We start from the raw sequence: 20374 nt of genomic DNA, 5'->3' as shown, positions 1-20374 counted from the left end.
AAGATGTGGGAATACTCTCTAACTTATTTTATGAGGCTAGCAATACCATGATATCAAAGGCAGACAAAGACATTAAAAGAAAAAAATACAAAATTACAGACCAATATTTCTTATGAATATTGATACAAAAATCCTCAACAAAATACTAGAAAATCAAATTCAAGAGCATATTAAGAGGATTATTCACAATTATTTAATGAAATTTACTCCTAGGGTACAGGACAGGTCAACAAATAAAATCAATCAATGAAACACACCACATTAACAGAATGAAAGAAACCCACATGGTTATCTCAATTGATGAAGAAAGACAGAATTATTTCTTATCTATTAACAGAATTCAGTACAATACACTTTCATGACAAAAACACTCAACAAACTAAAAATTGAAGAAGACTACCTCGCACAATAAAGGCCATATATCAAAAGCATTTAGTTAACATCATCCTCAGTGCTGAAAGATGAATAGCTTTTCCTCTAAGATCACAGACAAGGCAAGGATGCCACTGCTTCTATTAAATAAAATATGAAAGACCTAGCCAGAGCAATTAGGCAAGAAAAATAAATAAAACCCTTTCAAATTGAGAAAGAAGAAATACAATTATCTTTGATCCATGGTAACATGATCTCATATGTAGAAAACCCAAGAAATTCCACAAGGGAAAAAAATTAGAACTAATAAAATGGATTCAGCAAAGTTGCAGGATGCAAAAATCAAACTCCCAAAACAGTGGTATTTCTATACACTAACAATGCATAATTTAAAAAGGAAGTTAAGAAAACAATTCCATTTACAACAGCATCAAAAAGAATAAAATACTTAGGAATAAGCTTAACCAAAAAGGCAAAAGACTGGTACATTGAAAACTACAAAAACCTGCCAAAAGAAATTAAAGATACAAGTGGAAAGACATCCCATGTTTATGGACTAGAAAATAATACTTTTAGGATGTCAACACTATCCTAAGTAATCTACATATTCAATGCAATCCCTACCAAAATGACAATTGCATTACATAAAATAAAAACATAAAAATTCATCCTAAAATTTGGATGAAATCTCAGTGTACCCCAAATAGACAAAATAGTCTTGAAAAAGAAGAAAAAAAATCAAAGGACTCATATTTCCTTATTTTAAAAATTACTACAAAGGTACAGTAATCAGGGTCAAGCACATTGGCTAATGTCTGTAACCCCAACCCTTTGGGAGTTACAGACATTAAAAAAGGTGGAGGATTACTTGAGGCTAAGAGTTCAAGACCAGCCTAGGCAACATAGTGAGATCTTATCTCTATAAAATAATTTAAAAAATAGCTGAGTGTGGATGCATGTGCATGTGCCAGTAGTCTAGCTACTTGGGAGGCTGAGGCAAGAGGACTGCTTGAGCCCAGGATGTTCAGGTTGGAGTGAGCCAAGATCTTGCAACTGCATTCCAGCCTGCGTGACAAAGTAAGACTTCATCTCCAAAAAAAAAAAAAAAAAAAGAAAAGAAAAGAAGCTACAATCAGAAGAGCGTGCTACTAAAGGCAGCCATCTTAATCAATGAAAAAAAAAAAAATACAGACCACAGGGGGAAAAAAACAAAAAACCGTTGCATATATGGCCAAATTATTTTCGACAAGAGTATTAAAACCATTCAATGAGGAAAGGATTTGTCTTTTCAACACATGGTACTAGGAGAAGTGAATATTTACATGCAAAATAATTAACTCTTACCTTATGCCATATGCAAAAATTAACTCAAAAACGGATCAAAGACCTAAATTTAAGAAATAAAACAGGATACTTTTGGAAGAATACATAGAGGGAAACTTTATTGCATTTGATTTTGCAAAGAGTTATTGGGTATTACACTAAAAGTAAGGCAACAAAAGAAAAATGTAGACATATTAAACTTCTTCAAAATTTAAAAATTTTGTTTATTAATGATGTAATTAATGAAGTCAATAGATAACCCACAGAAGGGGAGAAAGTATTTACTATCATATATTTAATAAAATATTAATATTCAGAATATATATAGAAGTCCTACAACAAAAAACAAAAACAAACTAATGAAAATATGAGCAAAGGACTTGAACAGATATTTTTTTTCAAGAAATGAACATCACTGATGGAAAAGGAAATGCAAATCGAAATCACAATGAGGTATCACTTCACACCCATTAGGCTTATTATTATCAAAATAACAAAAAATAACAAGTGTTGATTAGAATGTGGATTTATTGCAATTCTTGTACATTTCTGGTGGGAATCTAAAATGGTACCTCCACTGTAGACAATAGTATTAAATTTAGAATTTCCACATGATCCAACAATTTCACTTTGGAGCATATACTCAAAATAATTCAAAGCAGGGACTCACACAGATATTTGTATACCATAGGCACAGCAGCACCAAAAGGTGGATGAAAGGCTAAACAAAATATGGTATATACACACAATGTATTATTTTTAACCTTAAAAAATAAGGAAATTATGTGACATGCTACAACATAGATGAACCTTGAGGACATAATGTTAAATGAAATAATTTAGGCACAAAAAACCAAGTATTGTATGATTCTACTTTTATGAGATACCTAGAACAGTCAAATTCCTAGAAATTAGATGGTAGTTGCCAGTGCCTAGAGGAGAAAGGAATGATGTGCTATGTTTAATGTGTATGAAGTTTCAATTTGTGAAGATGATCATAGTTCTGGGGCTGGATGCTGATGATTGCTCTATAACAATGTGAATGCACGTAATGTCACTGAACTGTGCACTTAAAAATAGTTAAAATGTAAGTTTTGGTAATATTTTGTTCAAATATATAAATATATACACAAATATATTTCTGCAATAAAAAATGCATCTATGTATTTTAGAATGTCACACCATTGTTGGGAATGAGACACCCTTACTCATTTGGAGATCACTGTGAAAGCCCCATCCATCTGTCCTTATACATTTCCAGTTTTGAATGTATCCTGACAGAGTGCCTGATGAATTCAGTCCATGCCACTGACATATAGGTTAAAAAGTATAAGAAGAACAAACATCATCATACATTGCAAAGAAATAACTTTTGGATACCTATTATGCAATAGCTGCTGTATTTGGCAGTAATAATAAATGGAAAAAGAAGACAATGTTTTAGCACTAAATTAGAAATGTAAATAATACAATAAAATTTGGTGAGTGCTAAACAGATTGTATGCTCAGGTTCAGTGGAAATCTTGACACTTTGTCCTGAGATATGCTGAAGACAATTGATAAATACATTTTTTTAAGGATTTGTCAAAGTGATAAAATATATTTTGTATTTTTAAGATAAACATTATAAAGTTGTGATAGTTTCCCTATCTATAAAACATCTTCTGATTGCTGATACATATCTATCCCATTAAATTGTTATAAAACAACTAATGAAAATAATGGATATGTACAGTATCAATTAGGAAGAGATGCAATCAAAACATTTCTTATCAAAAGGATTTTTTGCAATGTACTAACAGTTATTGCTATGGCAACTCAATTATCTTGAAATATTCAGATTACACTGAAACATCATACTATTGAAAATCAACATTTTCACTTTTATTATTTATCATACTTTTAATATAAAAATAACACTTGTTTGAGATTCCTTTGTTCAATTTTTCTAAAAGATAATATTAGAAAATATTGTCTATAGGTAAACAGAGTATTCAAGAACAATGAGTTTAGGGAAAAAAATAAGGAAAACCATCCCCAAACCTCACCATCCTATACAGAAATTTGAAATCTGAAAGCAGGTAAAAGTAAATCACTGTAGAGTCTTTAAAATAAACTTTACATTTCATATATGAAAGCTTCAAGAGGAGGATCCAAAACAACAACATTGAATCATAATACTGCAAGTTTTTTTTCAAACAAATTTTAGAACCATTTATGATGGTGGTTCACTCACCTTCTCATAGGTTCTTCAGGGTGCAGGAAACTGACAAACAGGTAAGAGATAGTCATGCAAGTGATATGAGAAGAAAAAAGGGGTGGCACAAATGCTGATATAAATGTGTATAATTAAATGACCCACAGCAGGAGAAATGCAGCAACTGAGTAAACACATTTCCCAAAGAAACTACAAGAACAAAATATCCTAAACTCACAGTGACAATTAGAAGTTTCATGGATTTACATACCGGTTGAAGCTGAGCATATTATAAACCTACCAAACAAAACTTTTATCTGGTCAGGGATCAAAGAATTCATTAGTCATGGTAAGACTCAAGAGAGTTTATAAACATTGGGTATCCTTCAAAATGATTCAAACTGTTTAGTCTTCCTAAGAACATAAGAATATTTTGACATACCATATATTTTAAACTATAAATAGCTCAGCAATCAATTTCTCAAATCAGATATGTCTTGGGGTTTAAGCACAGAATATTTGAGATTGAAGGAATAGTGAGTAAAGCACTATACAATAACACATTTTTGCATCTTTGATGTGGGAAATGGAGAATTTAATACAACTAGCATCCCTTCCTTTGACAAAAATCCCTCTTAAAGTGGAAATTCCAGTTTAAAATTGTGTGTGCCTACAATTTTTTTATACTGAAGATAAAGATCTTTCAAAGAGTAGCTTTTCCTAGCCCAACACGTTTAATTATTATCAACAATAGTTGAAGAGATTTTCCTGAAATATTGGCTTAGGGAAATCAGGATAGTGTTCAGAACGTTTAAACTCTCCGATATCACAACCTCAATATTTCAGTGACTTCATATAATCATAATGTTGTTTTTATTTCCCACGCCTCACTCAGAGTAATCCAACACAGTTATCCTTACTTAAACCATTTTCTTCCAAGTGACAAGGATCCAGGCTCTCTCCATTTTGTGACTCTACCTTCCTCATGCTCCTCAGTGTCCTGTCCATTTAGTCAGTAGACAGAAAAAGAATGGAAGACGGGGTGTGGGAGTTTTTCATGAGCTCTAGTTGAAAGTGGTATATATCATTTCTTCCCACACTCTTTTAGCTATAATCCAGTCATATGGCTTCATCTAATCCCAAAGGAGGATAGGAACTGTCACTGAGCTCTGTGTTTGGTGAACAGCCAGTAAATTGGGCAATTTATCTCTTCATAGATAAGGATTTCCATTTTCTGAGTTTATTTCTTGTGGGAACAAAACAAGATTTTATACTCACTTTATCTAACATTATCTGCTTTTCAGGCCTGTGTGTGTGAGTGTGAGCATGTATGAGTTTAATAAAAATATTACTTTGCCCAAACACTCTAAAGCAGAAGTTTGTTTTCATTCTACCATTACTATCTTTTCGGCATCATCTTTCTGCCTCAGGGTGCACATCTTTTTTGACTTCAGATTTAGGCCAGAACACAGTGCTCCCATCACTATATCACACCCGGTTCTTCCTAGTATAACAGTACTTTAAACTCCTTTCTAGATGTCCAGTCCTTTTCAGAATGTACATGTCTGTTGTTGCATAGTTTTAAGTATCATCTTGTGACTTGTTAATATGCTAAAGCCTTAACGAGAAATAGTATAAAATTTCTCAGAAAATGGTCCCTAAATCCATTACATCAGAATCACTTGAGGTATTTGTTAACTTTTGAAAATCTAAACCAGGAATTGAGAATTGCAATCTCTTAGAGATGACTGAAACCTGCGTTTAAAAAACCACTTCCAAGTGGCTCTATTGCACATCAAGTTTTAAGAACTAAAAGCTCAGTGGTACTATCTTCCAAGATAACACATTTCGATTATTACAGTGACCTTCATATAATTTCATATAACCCCATAATAAATGTTATATAGACTTCAACTGAGATCAAATAAAACAAGTACATTGTTCTCCTCACAAAACTTTAATATTATTCAACTAAGACAAACACCCAAGAGACAAACATCTCTTGAATTCAAAGACAGCACGAAATGTGAATGCTGCTCCTAATACAAAATTTAAAAATGAACCAGGCTGTCATTTAGACTCTTTACAAATAAACAGGAAACTCAGGTAAAAAAATAGCAAACGGCTGATAGCAATCAGAACTGCAACTAAGTTAGATGAGTTTCCTGTAGCTTCCAGGTGTCTTTATAATTGAAATAAATGACTCCTTAAAAAAAAGCAAAATAAATTAAATTATGAAGAGAAGGATGCCTGACAACAGTTTAGAATATATGTAAATGCATATATATTTTTAATGCATTTGATACTTCAAGATACCTAGCTAGATAAACCAAATCAGGTCATCAAACAGCTTTATAACCTACGTTTACAAGATAAAAATTAACATTTTTAACAGAAAGTATTATTTTATTGTAAAGTACTTTAATAAAGATGTTTTTCTTAACACCTTTCTTATTGGAAACTAAGTTTTCTAGAGATACAAAAAATGCAATGCAAAGGCCCAAATCATTTCATTATTTAAATATAAAACAAAAGGTATGCCTCGAGGGGCATGGAACCCCATGGGTTCAGTTTGTGTCCTATACAAAATATATACAGTACGTAATGATGATTGTTAGAATTACCTGAATATTTGCCCTTCCTTTTTGTTGTGATAACATTTCTTTTACTACTTCTACTCTTTCATATCAACACCACCACAGCTGCCACCACACCCAGAGTTAGATTTAGCTAGTTAGTTCCTGAAAATTCTTGAGATGAGGGTAGACACAGGAGTGAAGTGAGTAAAAGAGAAAACCTCTTCTTATAATACCAATGAAACTTTTTATAAATCAAATACAATTTTTATTATTACTTCCTCAAAAGAATTAGCGCACCCTGCTGCTAGTGCCAAGGATGACATAGGCACCTAATGTACAGCACTTTTTCTCTTTAAATTCCAAGAATCTCTGAATACTGTTGAACATAATTGTTAAAATTCATGTTATTAAGAGTCTTGTTGAAAAACTAAGATTTTACTAATTAATGTGAAATAGATTACTATTCTTTAATACAAACATTTTGTATTATTCTTTATTAATACAAATATTTAAGACAAATTCACTATCGATGAGTTTTTTTTTCCATATTTTAAATTCTTAGTCTCTGAAGCCTTGATAAGGAGGCTGTTACTCAGGCACAACTGATTCTGCATTGCTGAAAATGCTTTCCAATGTTCTTAGGAAGTCATGAGTCTTTAGTGATTAATATGCCGAAAAGCACTGAGCTGTGGGATGGGTGGTTCATCACTTTCCAGTAGGTGTGTTTTTATTTTGATTGCTAACTGTGACCATCCAGGAATACTAGTGCCATTTAACTACTTTGGGAATTATTTTGGTGGCTAGAATGTACAGCAATTCATAATTACGGTAATTGTATTTTTAAGTAGTGACTTATTTTTAAGTAGAGGCATTTAAGCATTTAGAAATAGAAGCTCCATTCTGGTGCCACTCCAATGTTGCTTTAGTGTATCTAATTGCCTAAATGGATTTCAGCTCTTTAGCTGCTGTCATTATAGCAAGTCCCAATAATAAGCAATGGTTACTCAGGGAAATGTGTTTACTTCGAGAGGATGGAAGTATTTGCACTGCTTTCTAAATGTGAATTCTGCCCAGAACTCATAAATGTGCTCATTGATGGTGTGACTTCTTTGATAGCTCTATTTCAACATACTAAATTGCACCTGGAGATTATTTGACAAAGTAGGAAAGAAAACTTCAGCAGGTTTCCATGGCTTCAGGGTGAAGACTTTGAATCCCTATAGCCATCAGGGTAAAGATAAAAAGCCCTTGTGAACTCACTATTCCCATTTCCTCCTTTCCATCCTCTGCTCCAAACTCTGCTTGGCCACTTGCATTCCTGATTCCATCAGTCTCTCACTTCCTTTATTTCACTTATGTTTCCCTTGCTTAGTATTACAGATTATCCTTGGTGCTTCCAAAACATCCTGCTTCTTAGTCTTTGAAAATAATGTAATAAACATTGTTTTAATAGAATTATTTTTCATAATTTTTTTTCTTTCCTGACTCCAAATTTAAACTCAAAGAAGGTAGGACTATTGAGTTTTTTCTTTGCTTTTTTTTTTTTTTTTTTGAGATGGAGTCTTACTCTGTCACCCAGGCTGGAGTGCAGTGGCGTGATCTCGGCTCACTGCAAGCTCTGCCTCCCGGGTTCACACCATTCTCCTGCCTCAGCCTCCCGAGTAGCTAGGACTACAGGCATCCGTCACCTCCCCTGGCTAATTTTTTGTATTTTTAGTAGAGACGGGGTTTCACTGTGGTCTCGATCTCCTGACCACATGATCCGCCCGCCTCGGCCTCCCAAAGTGCTGGGATTACAGGCATAAGCCACCGCGCCCAACCGAGTTTTTTCTTTTTAAAAGATTCTTAGAACTTATGTTCAGCACAGAGCTGACATTCAATAAATGTTTGATGAAATCTGCCTCTGGATAATTTCATCTATTTGAAGCTAAGCTTAAGGGGTAGCTCTTTGTAAAATATTCCCTAATACTATACAATGAGCATTTTGTAAATAAGTATAGTTAATGTTGAAGGTACTGGTGTATGTTTATTTGTGGATGCAAAGATGTTATGTCCCTGTGTACAGGAATTAGGAGAGCAAGTGGTTAATGGCAGGGTCTGAATCTGAAAAATACCATAATATCCTTCAAGTAGTCACTTCTTCCATCTTATTTCCATTCTCCCTGGCTATGTTATGTATGTATACATGTATAAAGACATATTGAGAGACAGGACTAGCTGGATTTTCTAGGCCGATTAAGAATTCTTAAGCCTAGCTGGAGAAGGCGACCGCACCTCCCTTTAAATATGGGGCTTGTAACTCAGCTCACACCCAACCAATCAGGTAGTAAAGAGAGCTCACTAAAATACCAATTAGGCTAAAAACAGGAGATAAAGAAATAATCAAATCATCTATCACCTGAGAGCACAGAGGGAGGAACAATGACTGGGATATAAACCCCAGGCATTCAAGCTGGGAGTGGGCAGCCCCCTTTGGGTCCCCTCCCATTGTATGGGAGCTCTGTTTTCACTCTATTAAATCTTGCAACTGCACACACTTCTGGTCCGTGTTTGTTCTGGCTCGAGCTGAGCTTTCGCACACCGTTCTACCACTGCTGAATGCCACTGTCGCAGACCTGCCGCTAACTTATACCCCTCCGGATACGGCAGGGTGCCCGCTGCCCTCCTGATCCAGCGAGGCATCCATTGCTGCTCCCTATCGGGCTAAAGGCTCGCCATTGTTCCTGCACAGCTAAGTGCCCAGGTTCGTCCTAATCAAGCTGAACACTAGTCACTGGGTTCCACGGTTCTCTTCCGTGACCCACGGTTTCTAATAGAGTTATAACACTCACCACATGCCCCAAGGTTCCATTCCTTGGAATCCGTGAGGCCAAGAACCCCAGGTCAGAGAACAAAGGGCCCGCCACCATCTTGGGAGCGGCCCGCCACCATCTTGGGAGCTTGAAGAACAAAGACCCCCCTGTAACAATACCACATACACAGACATGTTCTATATTTTTACGATTGAATTTCTCTAGTGAATTTATCATTTCTTTCCTTTTCCTCTCATTTCCCTGTTGAAAACATACTGAAACAAAGTTATGCTTTGTGATTATTAACATTAGAATTTTCAAGCTAGAAACCCATATATCTTCCCTCAGTCTATTATCTTTATGAATGAATGAAACCACCAGAGATAATGTTATATTTCAGTAAATAAATTATTTCAAATTACTTTTATCCAACCCTCATACACATGGAGACTGTGGATAGGCTTCTATCCCCAAAGAGAAGTATTTTTCCTCAAATGCCTATATAAAAAATAAATTATTGTTCAATGATTAGTTATATGATAAGGATGAATATTTAATATCACTGCTTTTTAACTAGACTAATAAAATCAACATTTACTGTTTGGTTATTAAGATTAGACCCAGTTTTACAACAAAATTTCATATATTGGATAACCTGGAGAATCTACAGAATATTTTAAACAATAATTCATTTTTCCAGAAAACAATTATTTCACTTCATGTTATTTTTTATAGTACATACAAACAGAATATGTTTGCACTAAATTATATTTTTTATGGTTTATCTATTTTAAACATTTTAGTGATAACCTTATCTTTCTAATAGTCCTATCACTTTCTGAAAGCATGATCCTGAATTTCCTCTAGTTTTATCAATCATAAAACATGATTTTAGGCATATAGTAATCTACCCACTTAAACAATCAACTTCTACATTTGGGTATAATTACCACATAATGCATGATGAAATGAATTACACACACCTTGGGTAGTGTGTTTCCTAAAGTCCATCTGACAATTTAAAATTTAGAAATGCACACAAACATGGCATCCAAAATCCAGTCTCTGTATATTACAGAGGTCTATGAAGATTAAGGTTTTTGCTTTTTCATAATTTTGTTAACAGTTATAAATTTGAGGACATAACGAATTTATGACAGTTTTAAATTGGCCTCAAAACAATCTAGGATAGTCAGGGTTTCAAGAGCAAATTTTATCAGTGGGGCATGTTTGTTAATTAATGAATTACAAACCCAAACAGGAAGTTCCTCAGAGCCCAATGTTCTATCTATAAAAAGGGTCATTGAAAAACTGGACTGGGAATCATAATGAAATAAAATTATTTAATTTCACATTCTATTCATATCTCAGAACTTATACATAAAAGAGAGAAATAAAGAGGCTCAAAGAAGAGACATAAACATTCAATACAAGTTATAGAAATTCTGTAAGACAAGAATGAGGTGTATTAACCTCAGAAAGGCTCTACAATAGGAGAAAATTGTGTATAAATAGTTACGGCATTTTCAGAGTTAGCAGAAACTTCTCAGATGTTATCACTAACACGCTTTGTAGATATTTTATTCCCTTTTGGAAAAACAAGCTCATAAAAACAATACTTCAGTAAAATATATACGCCTAGTATTGTATGATGTGCTGGTAACACAGGAAGAAAGTCATTTATTTTTAGAGCTATTCAAAACCCTCACTGATCATCACTGCTGCAAAAAGTGCAAGTTTAGCACTATAAGAGTTAAAGAGCAGCGGAAAATGCCCATCTTGTGATGGCAGGGGAGAGTATTAGAAATGAAACCTCAGTTTTATAAATTTCGAAACTGTACAGACAGAATGTGCAGTATTAGCTTTGCTGACACTATCTGGGATAATAAGAATATTTACCTGATAGAATAAGTCATATAAATATAGAAGACCTTAATAATTTTAGGAGGGTACTTTGAACAAGTTTTATCTCTCTCATGCTGTTTTTTAGAAACTGATCCTAGAAACTGATTAGATAAAAATGATCAGAAATACTGAATGCAATGTGTTAAATGATTTTCAACGTTTAGAACTCTGTTAGAAAAAAATAACATTTTGGAAAAAGTAGATGCAATACAAGTCATAATATAGAAGTAAAATGTTTTTTTGGGTGTTACCTCTGTGAAATCTCATACAAACTTCCAAGACACACTTAAAAATTCGGAATACCTTCTGTATGCATTGTGTTCCTTTTTCATTTTTGGCAACCATTTACATTTTCACCAATGTTTGTGGATCTACCCTCTATCAGGATTTTTCTTGAACTTGTGGGTTTAGTGATGAACAAAAATGATAAAATCTCTTCCCTGTAAGAACATATATAATGACTACGCATATACATAAGCCTATATGTAACTAATAAATTTTAAGGAACAATATTCAGAGGTGTCATATCATTTGAAGCAAATGGAATAAAAGAAGTAACAGTAAGATTACAAAATTTGGTGCATTAAAAATAACAGAAAATTATCTTAAATCCATTGAGGAACTAAACACTATTACAAATACATTTGAGAGGCAAGGGCAACAAAGGAAACCTCCTTGATTTAAAATAAAATCAATACTAAAATTATAAGCTACTTAGAAATAATCAATGGCCTATGTATTAAAATATATGAATTATTCTCAGAGTGGTGGTCAAATAAAAATGTAAATATGTAAATGCGTTTGTTGGACTATAAGAAAGAACATATATGTATTATCAAATATTAATTTTTAAAAATCCTACAAATATTAAAAATTAAAGCAGAAGGGAATAATAAAGACAAAAAATAGTTAAAAGAACGTATTAAAAGCAACATTAAAGAAAATAATGCCAATACCTGTGCTTTTGAAAGACTTATAAAGTAGAAAAAAAGCCTTTGGGAAATACTAATAAGAAAGAAAATAAACAACAGGAATGAAAAATGGGATAGCACACAAATATAAAAAACATTAAAAACACTCATTTTAACATTTCTAAGAGTTATACAGGTAATGCCCACAAGCTATTGACAGAAGTTAACACAAATTCTCTCAATTTTGTATCAGGCCATAACGGTAAAATTCAGGAAAAATAGGCAGCTCAAAGTAAAACTACACGAACTACATTAAACAGGGAGTATGAGAGATAGGCCAATAAAGTTATATATTATGAACCTTTCCAAAAAAGATAATGAAGTGTCCATATATTAAGATAATAAAAAATAAGGTCATAAGTATACCTACTATGTAGTCAAATACATCAAGAATTAAAAAAAAAAAAAATTTAAAAGCTCAAAATGTAAGCCAGAAGAAAATATTCAAAAGCAGTAGTAAATTGAGATCTAATACAACTTATTGAAATGAAAATCAAAGATCAAAAATTAAGAAACTGATGAAAAAACAATAGCTTGGCTATATAAAGTTAAAATAGAAAAAGCATCTAGAATGCAATCTAAAGAGAAAGAGCAATGGTAACTACAAAAGAAAGTTTGCAAGACATGAAGAAAAAAGTTAGAAAATTTGATTGATGTCTAATTGGCATCTTAGAATAAGCTAATACAAAAGAGGTAAGAGTGTTTTTTAAACAGATAAAGCTGAAAATATTCCAGAATTGTTGAAAGAGTGGCAATTTAGAAAGCTCAACTATTTGCAAGCAGAATGAATGAATAAATAAGTAAACCAGAGTCCCAAACTATTCACAATATAGTAAAACTATAGAGCACTAAATACAGGTGTTATAAGCACCAAGTGGGTAAAAAAATGCATAGGAAGGGCTTTTAAACTGACAATTGACTTCTCATTATCAAGGATCAAAACCAGATGACCAGAGAATCAGTGAGTTACTCTTCAATGTGTTAAGTCAAATTGCTTACCAAGCATTCTCTACATAATAAAAACATTTCTCAAGAATAAGGATGAAATAAAAATATTTTCATAGTAAAATTTAAAATATACAGTCTACAAACTCTAAGGGAAATTCTGAGACATTTATTTCAGATGGAAAAAGTATTCCACATGAAAGCTCTGAAATGTAAAAATAATGTGGGCAAAAATAGTAAATAAATTAGTAATAAAGCATTGACTGTATAAAATAATTTTAAAAATTAATTTATGAGAACACAAACAGGCTAGAATAAACTGGACAAAAATACCTTAAAAGTTTAGAGTGGGATGATCTATCAATGGTTACAGCTGTTTAGGCTTCATTTATTAAGAAAAGGATCAAGAGTCTTTAATTCTTTAACTAACTTGAGACATTGCTAACTATGAAAGCTAAACTAGCAGGTCTAAATTAGACCTTCTAAACAAACAAACAAAAAGCATGAAGAAACAATAAAAAATAAAATTAAAAGGCATGAAAGGGATAAAAAGCCAAGAGAAAGCAAATAAAAAATTGACACAACTAGAAAATCATAAAGACAAATGTGACAGTTTTTTTTTATAAATAACCCTTTAAATGCTGTATACAAGTGGTAAATATAAAGAAAGGTTGAAACTAAAAAAGAATGGAAATTCAAGAGAAAGGATGTCAAGCAAAGGGTAACCAAAAGAATTGACAAAGTTATATTAATATTAAAACTATTAGTCTTCAAGGTTAAACACATTAGCCTATAGATGAAGCAGGCTACCACACAAAGAGTTCAGTTCAGAAGAAAAATAAAAATGTAAATTTACATATACCTTGATAAAGTAGCTGCAAAGTATGTAAGAAAATGGAACTATAAAAAGAAATGAACAAATCCACTCACAGTTGGAGATCTGAACACACCTCTCTCAGGTGATACTCAGACAACAAAAAATTAAGTATATAAAAGATATAAATTGAAACAAAAATTGCAAACATAATCTAATAGAAAATACTACACACAATCTAAAATGCATTCTTTCCAAACCTATGTGAAACATTAAAAAAGATGACATCAAGGCTATAATTCACTCACCAAATTTCAAAGTTTGTTAAATAGATGATATTCTCTGACCAAATTAAACTTAGATTATCTTCCCACAATCAACAGAAGACCAAATTATTTTTCAAAGAAATTTATGAATCAATGAAATAATTATAACAGAATATAGGAAATGCTATGAATTGAATGATTGTGAAAATAAAGGAAGTCAGAAGAAATGAATAGCCTTAAATATTTATTTGAGAAAACAAATAAAGATCCAAATACATGAGTTGATCATCTGATAAAAATAAGAGTTGACAAAAAAGGCACATCTTCTCCATCCGAAAACAGAAAGTAGGAAACGATGAAGGTATCACTAGAGGTCAATGAAACAAAACATACAATAGTGGATGACAAAAGCCAATCTCTGAATCTATTGAAAAGAATATAATAAATGAACATCTGAAACTAGTGATCGAGAAATGTTTTAGATAAGGCACAAAAAGATACCAAGAATGTTAACACTAGGCTATACATCCTAAAACAGACAGATGAGCTCACTGTTATAACTGGTTCACAGCAAGAACCTTAGCACAAAGAAAGGACTCAACAAACATTTGGATCCATGAATAAAATTTGGATTAGTGAATAAATTATCTTCCCACATATAACCACCTGCCTAAAACATTCTCCTCCTCCTTGAATTAAATTCAGCATGTCTGCATCATAGGGGGAAGCAACCCCTGAGGCCCAAGGCCAGTACCCCCTCCTCATCTGCACAACCTATGTTCAAACCAGTCCCAGCTCCTGTCATGTTATTGGCTTCTGAGTATCTGTATTAATAGTTCTTCCTGCCAGCATATGAAGATGAACAAACATGCAACTGAGAGAGATCCAGGGATTTTAATCCACAGATGCCAGAGCTTGCTGGGATGCAGTCAGAAATCAGGCTGAACTCAGGAGTTCACAGTCTTTCCTGTAATGATGGTTGGGAGGTGAGGGAAGTCAGAGGCCTGGGGAAGAAGACAGGGGTTAGCTCTGGGTGGGCTGGGCATGGGAATGAGGTGTAACATAAGCTCTTTCCTGTTCCCACCATCCATCTGCTCCATGGGTAGCAGAGCTCAGATGCAGAGAGAGGTAAACCAGGCTTTCCCTCCTTCCACACTTGCAGTCCAGGGACACCAAGGCCTGATTGGGTCTGACCTGTTCTAGGATCTTTCTCCATGCTGTTGTCCTCCAGGAAGTCATGGCAAATTTGTATCTCCAGCAGGTTGTAGACCGACAGCCTTGGAGAAATACAGTATAGACAATGGGTAAGGCCAATCTCCCAGCTTCTGTCTCCACCTGCCTGCCCACGCCCACCTGTTCCATCTCTCATTTACCTTGAAGGACACACCAGGGTCTCTCCCCATGGTGTCTCCTGTACTCTGCTCCTGGGGTCGAGTCAGCTGCTGGGGTTTATCATCTGGAAGATTCTCTGCCTCAGCCTCAGCCTCAGGGAACAACAGCTTACCCTGCAGGGTATACACAAGCTGGAGGAAGGTCTGATACCTGCAAAGAGGAGGTAAGTGTGAAGGAAAGGAATCTCAGCTGACCATTCTGAATCTGCAGCCCATGCTCCCAAACTTACCTCTGCAGCTTGTCCCGCTCCTGTTCTGCCTGCTGCTTCAGGTTTCCAAGTTTCTGAAACACCCCCTCAAGCTCCTGCTGAGTCCCTGTCTTACGCTCCCTCACCTCTGCAGAAACCTCCGCCAGATGCTGCAGATGCTTCTCCTGCCAGGAGTGAGCGTGCAGACATTATGCATCAGATGTTGAAGTCTTAGAAACTCCCTCCAACCCCTCCAGCCTACACCCAGCTCAGGGCTCAGGCTCAATGATGAAAAGAGGGACTCTATTCACTTCAGGGTGGAGTAGGGGCCTAGAGAAAAGGAAAGATCAGAATGAGCTGTTCTAGGGTGAGGCATTCTTGGGGGGAAGGGGCACTAAGGTGATAACACTTATTTAACTTGCTATGTGCCAGGTACTATTTTAAAGCCCTCGCTGTAATGATCATTTAATCATCTTAATAACTCTCTAGAATAGGTGGTATTATTGCCTCCATTTTAGATAAAGAAACAGAAAGTTAGGTGACCTGCCCAAGGTCATGCAGTGGTAAGTGGTGATACTGAGATTCAAGCCCATGTTGGTATTTATATTATAGTGCCTCAAAGGAGGAAGCAAAACGGTTTTCTAGCCAGGGGACACAGCCGATACAATGGCATGGTGGCGGGAAGGGATATTCTCCTAGGGGGATGAACCTACCTGTTGTAGCTGCCACTGGTTCTGGGCTGCTCTGCGTTTCTCCATGGCCATTTGTTTCTACAGATAAGCAAGGGAGAAAGACCAAGAGAAGTCTATTTTTTCTGGCTGGAATTTTGGGAGACTGCAAGCTGGCACAACTCAGCTTGCTCACTCTTTCCCTCTTCCTATCTGACTGCCCTTCCCTCCCTGTACTCAAGACTCCTGGGTGTACCTTGGCCTGGAGCTGCTCAAAGGCTTCCTGGAGTTGTGTCCGTTTCCTCTGGGCTTCCTCCATCTGAGTCAGGGCCTTGGTGAGGCCAATTTTGATGGCCTCTACGTGCTCCCTGTAGGTGGCCTTCAGCTCTTTCCATTGTTCCTTAGCTGCAATTGCCTTCTGTCCTGAGATGAGCCACCAGGAATGAGAACATGAGTGAGGGTGGCCTGCTAGCCTGCCTCCCTGCAACACTGGGCCTCCTTCCCATAAGCCAAATGGGAGACCTAACTGAAATCCTCCTTCCTTCCCCACTCAGGCCAGCTGCTACTCCAATCCCCTGCCTACTCACGGCTCGTGTCTTCAGAAGCCAAGGGGTCCAGACCCTTAGCAGTGTCGTCCTGAGCCAGGATGTTCTGCAGGAAATCCACTACCTGAAGCTGGCTGCAGAGCAGCTTGTCTTTCTTCTGAGAGTCCTGCTTAGAGGGAGAGCAGAGACAGGGAACATCCTTACCCTCCTTACAGGTTTCCTTAAGTCTGCTCTCTGCCAATGCTGCCCTGTAACTCAGTAAGAGGAGCCAGGACCAGACCCTGGCTTCTGAAAGGCTCGCTCTCATCTTGTACATACCACCACAAACTCAACTAGGATCTTGGCTGGCAGTTCTGCCTCCTCCTGCAGGCCTACAGGTTCCAGGATGCCTGCCACCTCAGCCAGGACCCTGGAGGGGCAAGGAAACACGGGAAATTGCAGTTTCTTGTGGTGCTAGTTCTACAGTTCGTATGTGTACACAAACAAATGTGGATGCGTTTATCAGTATATATAGTATTGAGAGTCTTGCCTTGACCAGACTTTACACAAGGGCCTGAAGGACCCACAGCCTGCAACCAGGAATCGCGTGCATGGAGGGCACACGGTGGTAATACGTGCCAAAAGGAAAATCAGCAGGGCTAGTGGATAAGGAGTTTGAGGAAAGAGCTGAGATTTTAAATAGGGAGTGTCTCACTTAAGAGAAATCATTTGAGTCAAGATGTGAAGGAAGCCAGGGAGATATGCACGGAAGGGGAAGAATGCTGGGCCTTGGGATCCCTCCTGGCACTGAGCACCAGCCTTGGGGCAGGGTTTGGAATAGCTGAGAAAGGACTCAGGGCAGAGGGCTGGATGCCTCGGTCTACTCTAGGGTTTTTCATTATTAGGGACTGGAGTAGTCTATGAAGGGGCAGGGATGGGGATGAGAAGTGACCAGGAATGTGTCGTGTTGGGACAAGAAGACAGAAGTGAAACCGTCTCCTAGAGCACATCCTGTGGATTATGTGGATGTGGGGAGCGGCGAACGGTCCCCCAAAGGCTGTACTCCTGGAGCAGGCAACAGACACCTCAGGAACCTAAGACGGGACTGCCGTGAGGATCACTTCACGGCAGGGTCGAACCTCAACAGCTGTACAGGGTCGAGGGCACCAATCATTACACATAGGGGCCCACAAGGTCCTCCCAGGCCCCGCCCCAGCTGCCACTTAGCCGCAAACACTTACTCTAGGGCTGCAGCTTCCGCCTCTGTCTCCGCTGCCTCCATCTTTCAAGGCGCCGAGTTCAGCTGCCTTCCCACAATCCCTAAGATTACTTTGAAGTCACAGTCGACTTCGCGCCGGGGCAGGCGATTGGCTGCAGGGGCTAGTGGGCGGGCATCAAGGACCATTGTGCTCTCTAATTGGCAGGCGCGGATTCGCACGTTGGCGCGCGCCGCTGCTTGGCGCAAGCGCGGTTATGGCTAGGCGCGCACGGGTTCTGCGCCTGCGCGCTAGTCCGTACGCGGTGCCAGAGACTATAAGTGGGGCTTGAACTCGGCCGCGCGCCTGTGGAAGTTCTTTCTCTACTCGAAAAAGGGAAAGCATTTCCTTGAGTTTGCGTTTTTAGGGAAACTTACAGCATTGACACTTTATTTAAAATATTCACTACTGCTGTAGAAAAAAAAAAAAACCCGAAAAACAGTGGGGCTGTTTCTAAGACGCTGGCAATCAGTAAAGAAGAATAGTGATCCGGAAGATACAGGAAGCAAATGATCTGAGCTCAAAAAACGAGCTGCTTTCAGAGATATTAGTATTTTATAGATGCGATGCAGGAGAGTGAACTCAAGCAGAGCCCAGCGGATTGCCTGCGTTGGCAAAATAGAACAGATATTCTGGGGAGACCAAGGTAGGTAATGTTCTTTGCAGAGTACAGGAGAAAGATACCTGCTGAGAGAGAACTTGGTATTCATTCAGCTGAGTACTGAGCAGTATGTGTCTCAAGAAACTAGCCAAAAGATTTTTAAAGATACCAGGACATGGCCGGTCGCGGTGGCTCACGTCTGTAATCCCAGCACTTGGGGAGTCTGAGGCAGGTGAATTACGAGGTCAGGAGTTCGAGACCAGCCTGGCCAACATGGTGAAACCCCCGTCTCTACTAAAAGTACCAAAAAAATTAGCTGGGCGTGGTGGCGGGCGCCTGTAATCCCAGCTATTCGGGAGGCTGAGGCAGGAGAATTGCTTGAACCAGGGAGGCTGAGGTTGCAGTTAGCCGAAATTGCGCCACTGCACTACAGCCCTGGTGACAGTGACAGTGCGAGACTCCGTCTCAAAAAAAAAAAAAAAAAAAAAAATATATATATATATATATAGACATTACAGAGGGGTCAGAAATAGTCTCTATTTCCACTAACCAGGCTGGAAAACTTCATAGTCCATAGGACATTGGACAGAGTACACACAAAAAAAGTCTTAATTTAATAGTTGTTTACTAATTATTTAGTAGGCAGTAATTAGTCCTAGCTGATCAGTGCTGTAGTGCCATCTAACTCTTAAAAGTAAGACCCAAATGGATCAAACTTAACAAACCATGATAGATGACAAGACCAAACTTCAGCAGTATTTATAGAAATAGAAAAATATTCACCAACCAGTTAAGGTGCAATTTACATATGTCATGCAAAGAAAAATTACCAAGCTTGCAAAAAGAAAAAAAAAAGAAACATAATGAGGAGAAAAATCAATTGCTGATCAGAACTGAAGTAATGTTAGAATCAACAGGCAAGGACATTAAAACAGTTATTGTAACTATATCCCATATCTTCAAAAAGATATCAGAACTATAATGAAAAAGGTAAGTGGTGCTAAGGGAGTAAAGAAAGTGGAATTCTCATGTCGATGGAAATGTAAAATGGTGCATAGGCTTTGAACGTAGGGTTATCATATGAGTCACAATTTCATTCCTAGTTATATATCCAAGACAAATAAAAACACGGGGACACAAAAGTACACAAACCTCTATAGCAGCATTATTCACAAAAGCTGAAAGGTAAAAACAACCCAAAGGCCCATTAGCTGGTGAGTGAAAATGCATACTTTCATTCAATGAAGTATTAATCAGTAATAAAGAGAACTTATTACATGCTAAATAATGGTTACTACATGCTAAAATATGAATGAACCTTGAAAATATACTAAGTGAAAGAAGCTAATTACAAAAGACCACATAAATATATTATTTCATTTATGTGAAATGTCTAGATTTGACAAATCTATAGCAACAGAAAAGTAAATTTATATAGTGCTTGTCCAGGGCTGGGGATTGGTGGGAATAAGAGGTTGAGAGAGTATGGGGAGGGACTGCAAATGGATATAGTGTTTCTTTTAAAGGGATAAATAAAATGTTCTACACTTAGGTTATGGTGAAGGTTGTACAATTCTATACA

The 20374-nt window shown here is 36.7% G+C and overlaps 1 protein-coding gene across 6 annotated transcripts; it reads right to left on the bottom strand.

Moving 5' to 3' along the window:
* Nucleotides 1–14395: 14395 nt before the first annotated feature.
* On the bottom strand, nt 14396–18274 carry ZWINT (ZW10 interacting kinetochore protein). Of its 6 annotated transcripts, none has more exons than XM_009245588.4 (9): nt 18177–18274; nt 17275–17365; nt 16999–17125; nt 16668–16834; nt 16457–16513; nt 15786–15928; nt 15538–15706; nt 15359–15441; nt 14396–15168 (listed from the first exon to the last, which is right to left on the bottom strand). In XM_009245588.4, exons 1-8 carry the CDS (start codon nt 18215–18217, stop codon nt 15400–15402), a joined length of 837 nt encoding a protein of 278 aa, XP_009243863.1. In that variant the 5' UTR covers nt 18218–18274; the 3' UTR covers nt 14396–15168; nt 15359–15399. The 6 variants fall into 6 exon arrangements, with proteins under 6 accessions (XP_009243863.1, XP_003777640.1, XP_009243865.1 ...); XM_003777592.3 differs by having other exon boundaries at nt 16999–17122; XM_009245590.4 differs by having other exon boundaries at nt 15538–15687; nt 15890–15928; nt 16999–17122.
* Between the last annotated feature and the right edge of the window lie 2100 nt (nt 18275–20374).

The sequence above is a fragment of the Pongo abelii genome, chromosome 8 (assembly GCF_028885655.2).
Source record: "Pongo abelii isolate AG06213 chromosome 8, NHGRI_mPonAbe1-v2.0_pri, whole genome shotgun sequence".
Classification (NCBI taxonomy): Eukaryota; Metazoa; Chordata; class Mammalia; order Primates; family Hominidae; genus Pongo; species Pongo abelii.
The sequence above is the reverse complement of the archived record's forward strand: the minus strand, read 5'-3'. Positions and strand labels throughout refer to the sequence as shown.

Coding starts and splice junctions, on each gene's coding strand:
- ZWINT (XM_009245588.4), bottom strand. CDS start 18,217: ATGGAGGCAGCGGAGACAGAGGCGGAAGCTGCAGCCCTAGA. Junction 16,835..16,998: donor GGCTTCTGAAGACACGAGCC/GTGAGTAGGCAG, acceptor GGCTCATCTCAG/GACAGAAGGCAATTGCAGCT. Junction 15,442..15,537: donor ACCCTGGTGTGTCCTTCAAG/GTAAATGAGAGA, acceptor TATTTCTCCAAG/GCTGTCGGTCTACAACCTGC.